Source organism: Akebia trifoliata, chromosome 2 (genome assembly GCF_017979445.1).
Source record: "Akebia trifoliata isolate Shusen 1 chromosome 2, ASM1797944v1, whole genome shotgun sequence".
Classification (NCBI taxonomy): Eukaryota; Viridiplantae; Streptophyta; class Magnoliopsida; order Ranunculales; family Lardizabalaceae; genus Akebia; species Akebia trifoliata.
Genome location: NC_141376.1, coordinates 8,068,902 through 8,080,042, shown reverse-complemented (window position 1 = coordinate 8,080,042; position 11,141 = coordinate 8,068,902). Strand labels below are relative to the sequence as shown.

The following is an 11,141-nucleotide window of genomic DNA, read 5'->3' as shown; positions in this document are numbered from 1 at the left end:
ATCCTAAGACTATCAGTTACCCAAGTTCTTACCTCTAATATCCAAACTGCCACTGTTGTACCCCACTTAATTTTTTTAAATGACTCCAGTACCCCTAATAAAATCACTCGTCTTATCCAAGATGTGGGCAACTAGGGTAATTTGAAAAAAAATAAATTATGATCTGAATTAAGGATTGGTTGGCTGTGGGGATGAAGATGATAATTCAATTATGTATCTTTTAGTTTTTGATGATTTGGATGTTGGAACCAAAAGTGATTAGACATTAAGGTTTCATACTTAGCCTCTCATCTCAATTCTCACAAGAAAAAAATAAGAAAATAAGAAAGAAAAAAAAAAATTTATGAATCTCTCCACTGTTCTTCATATTATGGGCAAATGCTCAATCTAAAGAAGTTAAGAGAAAGGTGAGATATTGTTGAATCAAAGTCATGGTGGAGCTTGATCATGAAGAAACTGCACCAACAACTGTTCCCATGTCTTCCAAGAAGAAACAACTTCTTACCAATGCAATGAAGAGAACTAGTGAATGGTTTGCTTCTCTTCTCCAATATTTTTTTCTCACTTTTTAATGAGGTTTCTCTCAAAATTTTAAAAAAAGATTGAATTTGAATTGTTCTTGTAAAATGGATAGTTTCTTTTATAAATAAAGAAAAAATTATAAAGATGGCATGTTGAATTTAAACAGGATTTTCTCCCAAGAGATACCGAGCGATGTAACGGTTCAAACCGGTGGAGGTTCATTCTCATTGCACAAGGTGACATTCAAATTCTTGATCCTACTTTTAAATTTCTAGTGTCAATGATCATAGAGAAACCATAGTTTTGACATGAGAATCGGTAGTTGTGCTTAAACTGGAATTAAATTAACTGGGTAGAATCGAATTTTGATTAATTGGCAAATTAAATTGCAGTTCCCATTGGTCTCAAAGTGTGGATACATCAGAAAATTGGTGTCGGGAGCAAGCGACGCTGATCTCTCAGTCATTGAAATTCCCAATATTCCTGGTGGGGCGGAAGCATTTGAACTTGCAGCAAAATTCTGTTACGGGATAAATTTTGAGATGAGTACGGATAACATTGCCATGCTTCGATGCGCTGCAGAGTATCTTGAGATGACGGAGGACTATTCGGTTGGGAATTTAGTGGGAAGAACAGAGGCCTATTTGAATGAAGTGGCACTGAAGAGCCTATCCGGGGCGGTCTCCGTGTTGCATTTATCGGAGAGTCTCCTTCCGATTGCAGAGAAGGTGAAATTGGTGAGCCGATGTATAGACACCGTAGCATATATAGTTTGCAAGGAGAGCCAATTCTGTTTAACAGGTAGGAATGAGAATAGCCAAGAGAATCTCCCTAAACCCGTTGTCGATTGGTGGGCTGAAGATTTAATAGTTCTTAGAATCGATATCTTTCAACGGGTTATCATGGCAATGATATCGAGAGGATTTAAACAATATGCTCTTGGTCCAATACTTATGCTTTATGCGCAAAAATCTCTTCGAGGTTTGGTGAGAAACCCATCCTTAAAACCTAACTTATTTCGATTTCTACATTGTCATGTACTCATGTATCTAATTTGAAGACTTGATGCAGGAAATATTTGGTAAGGGAAGGAAGAAAATTGATCCGACACAAGAACACGAAAAGAGAGTTGTGTTAGAGACAATTGTGAGTCTTCTACCGAGGGAGAAGAATACTATGTCAGTTAGCTTCCTTTCTATGCTTCTACGTGCGGCGATATATCTTGAGACAACAGTTGCTTGTCGGCTTGATCTTGAAAAGAGGATGGGCTTGCAACTAGGACAAGCAGTGTTGGATGATCTGTTGATTCCTTCTTATTCCTTCACAGGCGACATGTTGTTTGATTTGGACACCATACAAAGGATTTTGATGAACTACATTGAATATGAAATGGATGGGACTCGATTGTGCTACAATGCAGACGAGGACTATGTGTCTCCTCCTACTAGTGACATGGAGCGGATTGGGAAGCTAATGGAAAGCTATCTTGCTGAAATAGCCTCTGATCGTAACTTATCTGTTTCAAGGTTTATAGGACTCGCTGAGTTGATCCCAGAACAAGCAAGAGTAACAGAGGATGGCATGTATAGAGCCATAGATATCTACTTAAAGGTACAATCTCTTTAGTTTATTTATCTTCACGTCATCGTCATCGAGGCCTTATTCTATCTAAAGCTGTCTTCTGTTGTTGCAAGCATGTTCATATCCACTCTCACTACCTAAACCCACTTTTTTTTGGGTCTTTTTCTTGCTATTTTAGAAAGCTTCAACTTGGACGTTCCTTCTATGGTCTCTATCTAATATCAGCATTGTCATCGTCATCAACTTTTCCTTCTCTCAATTACTTGGATTCAACTAAAGGAATATTGTTCCTCCATTCACTCCTTCTAGGGATATATCTTCCATGAGATTATGCTTTGTTGAGTGTATATTTTCCTCAACTCTCGGGTGTGTCATACCCCGTTAAGTCTGTGAAGCTCCTACATTCATTGTTCTTTCCTCTCCAATAGATTGGTCTTTTGGAGTAGTTGGTTGGTTAACATGGTATCAGAGCGCTAAGTTCTTATAGGTCACGTGTTTGATTCCTTCCACTTTTATGGGTGAGGGGGATTGTTGAGTGTATATTTTCTTCCACTCTTGGGTGTGTCATACCCCAGTTAATCCCCGTAACCCTCTTATATTCATAATTCTCCCCTTCTCCAATAGATCGATCTTTTGAGGTATTTGGTTGGTTAACATGGTATCGAAGTACAAGGTTCGTATAGTTCATGGGTTCGATTATTTCCACCCTTATGGGTGAGGGGGATTGTTGAGTGTATATTTTCCTCCACTCTCAGGTGCATCATACCCCAATTAAGTCTCATGTCCCTCTTATATTCATAGTTCTCCCGTCCAACAGACCGGTCTTTCAGAGTAGCTGGCTGGTTTACATGCTTCTTCAAACACTTTCTCTCAACTTTTATCCATGTCTTTCTTTTCGTCTTGCCTCATCTTGTTAGAGCCTTCAACCTGCATTTGGAGCACTTCTTGTCATTGGTACCAATAGTGATCTTCGTTGCACGACGCTCCCCCAAATGTTTAAGTTCTGATTTTGCCTTCCCTTAGTCTTGCTAGTCATCTATTTCATCCTCCTCATCTCGGCCGTTCATGATTGGCCCAACATCTAGTTCTACAAAATCATAGTCGGTCTTTTCACCATCCTTAAAAATTCCCACATTGGTCACATATGAAGAAAAAACTTGCAGTTAGAGATTACACCCTTTCACCAAAAATAGAAATATATATAACCCAGGAAAACATAACTAGTTTACATAATACCAGTGAAATTACCAAAATGCCCTTGGGAAAATTTCTTCCAAGAGCTTCGCTTGTCTCCACTGTGTCGTCAGACTCCACAAACCATAACATTTCTTAGGTAGAAATATACAATTTTGACAGTGTATTCAGTTTTCTCAACTATATCTGAGGTTGTTTTCTTGCATGGATATCTCCCCTTACTTTCATCCTTGACACTTGCAACATGTAGGCTCATCCTTCCTTGAGTGACATGGAGAGGAAGAAAGTTTGCAGCTTAATGGACTGTCAGAAACTATCACGGGAGGCTTGCGCTCATGCGGCTCAAAATGAACGGCTCCCTGTGCAGACTGTGGTACAAGTGCTTTACTATGAGCAACAACGCCTTAGAGATGTCATGAACGGCAATCTCATTGGTGGTGAATCTCCATCTCTACCTGACAAAGTGAACTTGTACTCTACTGATTACCACCCCGTCCCTGATGAACTCTCGACCCTACGAAGAGAAAACGAGGACTTGAAAATAGAATTAGTGAGAATGCGAATGCGATTAAAAGAATTTGAAAAACCGTCGGGCGGGACTCCACCAGGAAGCATTATACCGTCTGCTAATAAGCCCCCATTGCCTCGAAAGTCGTTTATTAGCTCTGTATCGAAAAAACTTGGGCGTCTGTCTCCTTTCCGTGCTGATGGATTCAAGCCTTCTGATGCCAAAGGTCGGATGAAGCCCAGCAGAGATCGACGACATTCTATATCCTGAGTCGTCTTCTATTAGTGTGCACTATGTATTTGTTCATTATGATTATAGTGTTTCTGTTGCTATGCTTTTGAGGCTTGAGAAGAGTACTAGTAGCTATGTCTGTTTTTCTGTTTACTGTGTTACAAGAATATTGTTGTAAATTAACTTGTCATTGTGTTTCAAAATTTTCTATAAATTCAAAGTTGGTGAAAAAAAAAAAAAAAAAAAATCCATCATCAAGGGCTTATCACATATTTTGACTCTTGATTTGTATTCATAAGTCCTGTTGAAAGAAAATAATTTCAGGTTGCTGAATGTTTACCGTAGGGAAATCATATTGAAAAGTATTAGTAGGGGATGGGCAAATTAAAGAAAATTCAATGGATTTTTAGAGTTGCTTCCATTAATGAGGTGTACTTATAAGAAATGGATCTAAATCAAAGTCTCCTATTTAGATGTCATCTTGAGTTTCAAAAAAAAAAAAAACTTATTGAAGCCCCCCAGTACAAACCTGATAAAAGCAAAACTGAATTATTAAAGACTTCTGAATAAAAGCACTTCTGAAAAATATGATTTTCTTGAAGAGACATCTCTGTAGTATTGCTTTTTTGATGTCTGTGATCAATCATCACACAACAAAAAGTGCATTTCAAGCTATAGAACCTTCAGAGCATTTCTATCCACATAGGTAAAGATACAGACACAGATGTGTTTAGTGGTATACAACTTCAAAATTCAGAAAATGATGGTTTTAAAAGAATAAGCCTTTCTTTTCATGTTTATATACATGAGGGGCCTTGATTCTTTGGGAGAGGAAACAGGTGTAATTTTGCAGTTAACAAAATGAAGAAATCGTGTGCACCCGACCAGAACAACCCGATGCATTTTGGCCCCCAGACATGGCATCTGGCTCGAAACAAGAAGCATGGTCTCTCCTGATAATATGAGTGTTTGACATACCTGTCCTTCCATCGAAAGAAGCCAACTCTGAAAAGTAGTGTGCTCGGGATAGGCCAGCAGTGCATGAAATAAAAATGGTTCCATCTCAATCATTTTGTTGTCATCTTTGGCTTCTCTCGAAAAGTAAGCCTTGCATGGGTTGAAAATCAAGAATAAGGAACACTCATTATGTTATCAAGGTAGTTACAACAACAACAAAGCCTTGGGATCGGCTAAACAAATCATGTTCCTCCAGTCCACTTTGTCCGGAGTGTAGTCTTCTATTAGCATAAATGAGTTTATATCTACTTTCATTATCCCCATCCACGTCCTTTTAGGACTTTCTCTCATTCTTTTAGGACCTTCAACTTGAATATTTATATTATAAAAAACAACGGTAGGTCTCACTCTAATTGTAGATATAAACATCTCACTCCAACTACAATAGAGTAGGGTCCACAGCATCCCACTTTATTGTCTTTTCTCTTCACTACCCTTTCAACTTTATTGTCTTTCCTCTCTCTCTCTCTCTCTCTCCCCCCCCCCCCCCCCCTTCAATAATATCCCTCCAATTTTATCATCTTTTCTCTTTTACCCTCTTTTTCAATAATACCCCTCTAACTTTACCACATTTCCTCTTTTACCCTTTAACCCCAAAGGGGATGCCCATGCCTACTAGTTTCTTCTAACAGGGTGTAATTGTCCTTCATTGAACATGTCCAACAACAAACAATGCTACTATTTTTTATGGTTAGTCTCAAGCAGATAAAGAGGCTACTTTGTAAAGCCTTAAGAAAAACAAGAAACTCAGGTAAAACATACAAGGAGTCAATGGAAACTCACTTTTATACTGGGCTTCAAGAGCCAGGGAACTGTTAGACTTGGTTTAAAACTCAAAACACTCATTAAACTGTAACCCAAACATGACAATTTTCACATATAACTGCAGTCATGGATTAGTCGAATCATAAGAAATCTAAACCTTTGGAAAATTCACTCATAACTTTTACACCATGTTCAGATTCAAAACTTGGACAAGCCAAGGTGGTTGGTTTGGTCTCTCTTGTCTCAATTGTTCTTCGACATCAAAAGCTGCATTTTTTCCATTTTCAAAATTTGGGTACATGTTGGGTACTGGGATGAACCCCCATTCATGGCCTGTTAATTCTTCTCTTGTGTCTGTCCTCTTAATGGTGTTAGATTCTGTGGAAGATGAAGAAAAGCTTGGTCCGGTATCTGAATTTAATGGTGTCCCGTCGTTCTTCCTTTGTCGAAATTTTGTAGGACCCAATGTTAATTCAATATCACTCTCATCATCGATCTCTAGCATTCCATCTTCATCTTCATCCATGATGTACTCTTCGGCTGGACGTTCCAAGTCAAGTTTTCTTCGCATATTTTGCTGATCTCCATTAATATAATTAACCCCATTTCGTCTTTCTAGACGACGTTCGAAGGGCCTATTGTTTTTCATTAACATCTTCTGAATTCGATACAGACGATGAAGTTCGTACACCTGCATAATCATCGTCAAACTTAGAATCGTTCGGGCTAGTTAACGGACTCTTGAAGTAGAAGAAAAAAGGACTAAATATCAGATTAATTACCTGTTCTTTGAATGTTTCTTCATGCCTTAACATGGCGATCTTCATGGATTCCTTATCATACAGATTCAAAAGCCTCTCCATTCACCTTGTTATGTAAGATTGAAACCAGCCTTTGATCTATCCAGTAAGCGATTTCCAAAGAAAAACTACACCTTGAATGTGAATCTTCAATCTTTATATCCTGTAAAATGTAAAATATGTCTAGATTTACATTTGAAATTCAGAATTTAGTTATCAAATTAAGAACTCCTGGAGAAGTGAATCAAGGTCTGATCAGAACCCATTGATCAAGCGCTTACGTAATGAAATATTTAAGAATTTGTAATATAAGTATGCAATTTATCAACATGAAATCTCATAGATATGTATCCAAGTTCAAATATTTATAAATCCTTATCTTCTATGGTTAGTTGTTTTAGTGGTTTTGTATGATTAATTAGGATATTTCAATTTGTTTCAAAATTTCAAATTACAGATATGGGTACTTGAAGTTTCAGGTTCAAACAGGAAGTTTAAATCTGTTCTGTTCTTATCTGTGAATATAATTAAAAACAAAAATTGGGTTGTTTTCATGATCAAAATCTAACTAATACCCATATTTGAACCTCTATTATTTGTTTAGATCACCATGTCAAACTCCCCACATATATAAATCTATGATGAAAAAAGTAAAATAAAACAAAGTTTCATCACTACAAACTGGGTTATTAAGAGCATGATACTTAGATCTCTAGAATTTCATTTCTAAAATTAGAGGCTTTTTAGAAGAAAAAAAAATATTAAAAAAAAAAAAAACACTAACACACAAACTATATCTGTTTTTTTTTTTTTTTTGTGAAATTTCCACCACAACAAACAAAATAAAAAGTGGGGAAGAAAAGGAAGGATTTTTTTTTTGCTCACCTGTAGAATCCAATAACTGAGAAGAGATAAACAAGTTGAACTTCTGAAGATCAGTCTTTCTATCTCTTTCAATGGAAAGTGGTATAATAACTTATCTGCTCAAACCCACTTCCACCACATCTTCCTTAGATAAAACTAACACCACTCCTTCACATTCCCAATAATTATATACAGCAACATAACAAATAAAATATAACTCAAAAAAGAAGAATTTAAGATTCTCTCTCTATCTCTCTCTGACCAAAAACATTATTGTATTTGGGGTGTGAGGCATGCCAAACAAATCTCAGTGCCTAAGCCAATCTAATTCAAGGTATGTGAAAGAGATGCTTCAGACAGGTACATGAAGAGAGAGAGAGAGATTTAATTAAATTAGATAAATATTAAAATATGAAATTATAAAACTAACTTATATTATATTATATTATTAATAATCAAATAGAGAGACTTACACTGCTCCCATACAATCATCAAATGGACAGCTTAACCTGCCAAGTTGAATCACATGTACCCAATATTTTTTTTTATAACCATTAACAGTTGTCTCCTCAATTATGTCCAAGTATCTTATACATCTTAATCTCAAAGAGAGAGAGAGTATTGCTCACCCATTGATCTTGACCGTACAATAGGTGGATTGCACTTGGGAATGGGAACAGTCCAATAATCAGATTGTCTGGAATTTCTTAGATTATCCAATAGAGTAAAAAACTTGATTGGATATTAAGTGCAAGTAAGGAAGGTTCATGCATTGTGGTGTAAGGTTATAAGGTTTGTTGTGCCATATCAAGCAGTGGTCTATCAATTTAGGGTCAGTTAAATGAATCTTATTTCATGATTTCACTCCGTTTAAAGTCAAATCTTTTATCATCGAGATGTTTCCACGTTTAAATCTTTCTCTCACTCTTTTAGGATCTAGCCCACCAATTGTTGATCAATAGGTTTGATTGAATATGAGGAGCACATCATCATATAATCCAAGAATAGCCCATATCTTAAATGAATCATATATCAAAGATAGATTACTTGAATGATGGGATCACAACCTTTAATTTCCATCATGATTGTTTATTGCTAAGATCATTAATGATGTAATCAATGTGGCATTCATTACTTCGTCATCATTGAAGTCTTACCCCCAAAAAATTAAGGTAACAAATCCTCGTCATGTAACCATTCAATTATGTCTAGAACCATGTTTTCCATTGTCACAATTACATAAACTACACTAATCATTGTATTTCAATGAAGAGAGATAGGATCTCATGGGGAATTAATCTTTGAGAACTAATTGGTCCTTCGAAAAGTTAGACACTATTGAATGGATTCTAGAAAGAGTCACGATCCAAAACAGTGTCCTGTTCCTATCTATAGGAAAAGTGTCTACTTGGCATTGTTTGATTGGAGAATAAACACATTGGGCTGTGTGCATGGCTTGGTTAGGAGCGCGAAGTGTTTTAAATTCCAAAAAAAACATGTCACGTAGACATCGGACGTTGTACTGGATCTCGAGTCTTTTAAAAAAGTCCCAATTCATATCCTTCTAATTATGATCGTAATTGATTTTTGATGATCAAATCGTTTCATCATAATAATATGATCTCTATGACTTAACAAATGGACGAGATGAGTGGACCACCTATTCTACATGTGGAGGTAGAGTTGGTCACACTCACATATACAAACTTTATGGAAGACATGTTTACAAAGACCATTAAATGGGAAGAAATATATTTGATTTAAAAATGTCTGTAAGGTTCTAAAATAAAAGAAAGAAACAAAAGCAAAATGAAAACGAAATCCATGTCTGCTCATAGTTATCAAGTTGGATCACATGTTGGTCCATTTTTTAATTTATTTTGGATTCTCAAACTCACAGAGAGAGAGAGAGAGAGAGAGATGGGGGGCCGACACATAAGCACGCGTTGCCGGTGCAAGATGGACAAGGTGCATCCGTATGGGGTAATGTGGTGGGGTCATTTGGGTTTGCGAAAAAAAGCCTGAACCATGGGCTCACATTGTTCTCTTTAGAGGACCCCACTTGATGGAAACGAGGCACACTTTCTCAACTACACCTTTATTATCCTTAACTAATTAACTGATAATTATGATTTATATTGGCTTATAAAAGATTTTGGGTCTTGTTAACTTGTGTATTAAAGGAAAAAACTTTGAAGCACCAACCCGTTCCAAAATTTTGAAGGGACCGTCTTTGCACTATTATTTTAGTTTTGGATTTACCACCTCTTGATTTGATAAGATTGGATCGATTTTGGATCACCTGATTTGATAGGGACCTAATCTTATAATGAGTTGGAAATATTAATGATGTAAATTCATATTTACCATTTACATTATATTTTATATACTTTTATTAAATTAATTGGGTTAGAATAGGATCAATCCAAATATATTGATTTTTTGGATTGGATCGGATTGAGAAGAATACATATCATATTGGATCGGGTTGGAGTTAGATTGATGAATCCAATTAGATCTGTATCTAGCAAATTTAGAAGCTTTCTCTCTTTGTTGTTGTTGTTGTTTTTTTTTATACGGCCTAATCATAATTGTAAACAACCATTGAAATTGTTTGAACAAGTGTTGTAATGTTGGGTCAAAACTTGTCAATGTTTGACGAGTGTTTTAATCTTGGGAAATGTTCAACACCCTAAGCTTTACCCTACACTTTAACAAACGTGTTTTGTCTTACATGGGTTAGAAGTTTTGGAATGGGCTGATTTTTGGTGAGGATGATCTCTATGATTAGAAGATCATCCTCACCAAAAATCAGCTCATTCCGAAATTTTTAGCCCCATGTTTACAAGTTGAAAAATCGTGAACCGTCCATTTTTTGTAAATCATTTTTGATAGGGTTAGAAGTTTTGGAATGGGCAGATTTTTGGTGAGGATGATCTCCTCACCATAGAGATCATCATCACCAAAAATCAGCCTATTCCAAACCTTCTAACCCATGTAAGACAAAACACGTTTGTTAAAGTGTAGGGTAAAGCTTAGGGTGGGGAACGGGACCCTTTAATCTTTAAGGGATTTTTCCCAAAGCATGTGCAACTTATGTCCAAATTTCGATTCCACTACACTGTTCATTGTTATTCCCAAAACATGTATTTTGAGTGAATTCGTCACTTTTATAATCACGGACTGTACATGTATATATATGAATTCGTAGATATTAAAACTGGCTTACTCACAAATTCCTAGGTTACCAAAATGAAGGAGACATGTTTTGGGAATTAAAATGAACAGTGTGTCGAACTCGAATTTCATTGTATTCAGGCACAAAATGGAGATCCATCCACTTCAAGTGTGTGTGGGGTGGTGGGGGAATTCCATTATTGGGCAAAATCCTTGTTTTTTCAACCTATTGGGATAAACCCCTTGATTTTCAATTCTCATAAAACCATTATCTTTTTAATATTTAAAAAAAAAAAATGTCGATTTTTCAACCTCAAGAACTCATCGTCTTCAGCATTTGCAACAAAAAAAAAAAAAAAAAACCCTCAAGAAACCTCCATTCTTCCTAATATTCATCATCATAATAATAATAATAATAATAATAATAATAATAATAAAAAAATAAAAAATAAAAAAATAAAAAAATAAAAAAACCTTGATTT

General features: G+C 36.0%; 2 protein-coding genes across 4 annotated transcripts; one reads left to right on the top strand and one right to left on the bottom strand.

Moving 5' to 3' along the window:
* Positions 1-228: 228 nt before the first annotated feature.
* On the top strand, positions 229-4,306 carry LOC147409296 (Phototropic-responsive NPH3 family protein). Its single transcript, XM_086427294.1, has 5 exons — positions 229-532; positions 689-758; positions 915-1,508; positions 1,594-2,133; positions 3,548-4,306. The coding sequence occupies exons 1-5, from the start codon at positions 432-434 to the stop codon at positions 4,073-4,075; spliced, it is 1,833 nt and encodes a 610-aa protein (XP_086283420.1). The 5' UTR covers positions 229-431; the 3' UTR covers positions 4,076-4,306.
* A 1,643-nt stretch (positions 4,307-5,949) lies between these two features.
* Positions 5,950-8,017, bottom strand: LOC147409295 (glycosyltransferase-like protein). Of its 3 annotated transcripts, none has more exons than XM_086427313.1 (3): positions 7,956-8,017; positions 6,601-6,781; positions 5,950-6,509 (listed from the first exon to the last, which is right to left on the bottom strand). In XM_086427313.1, exons 2-3 carry the CDS (start codon positions 6,679-6,681, stop codon positions 6,000-6,002), a joined length of 591 nt encoding a protein of 196 aa, XP_086283439.1. In that variant the 5' UTR covers positions 6,682-6,781; positions 7,956-8,017; the 3' UTR covers positions 5,950-5,999. The 3 variants fall into 3 exon arrangements, with proteins under 3 accessions (XP_086283439.1, XP_086283426.1, XP_086283431.1); XM_086427300.1 differs by lacking the exon at positions 7,956-8,017 and adding an exon at positions 7,504-7,831; XM_086427305.1 differs by lacking the exon at positions 7,956-8,017 and having other exon boundaries at positions 6,601-7,350.
* Positions 8,018-11,141: the final 3,124 nt, after the last annotated feature.

Excerpts from the sequence above, each read along its gene's own strand:
- LOC147409295 (XM_086427313.1), bottom strand. The coding sequence starts at position 6,681 with ATGGAGAGGCTTTTGAATCTGTATGATAAGGAATCCATGAAGATCGCC. Across the intron at positions 6,510-6,600 it reads AAGAAACATTCAAAGAACAG|GTGTACGAACTTCATCGTCT; the intron begins GTAATTAATCTG and ends ATGATTATGCAG.
- LOC147409296 (XM_086427294.1), top strand. The coding sequence starts at position 432 with ATGGTGGAGCTTGATCATGAAGAAACTGCACCAACAACTGTTCCCATG. Across the intron at positions 759-914 it reads GTTCATTCTCATTGCACAAG|TTCCCATTGGTCTCAAAGTG; the intron begins GTGACATTCAAA and ends ATTAAATTGCAG. Across the intron at positions 2,134-3,547 it reads CCATAGATATCTACTTAAAG|GCTCATCCTTCCTTGAGTGA; the intron begins GTACAATCTCTT and ends TGCAACATGTAG.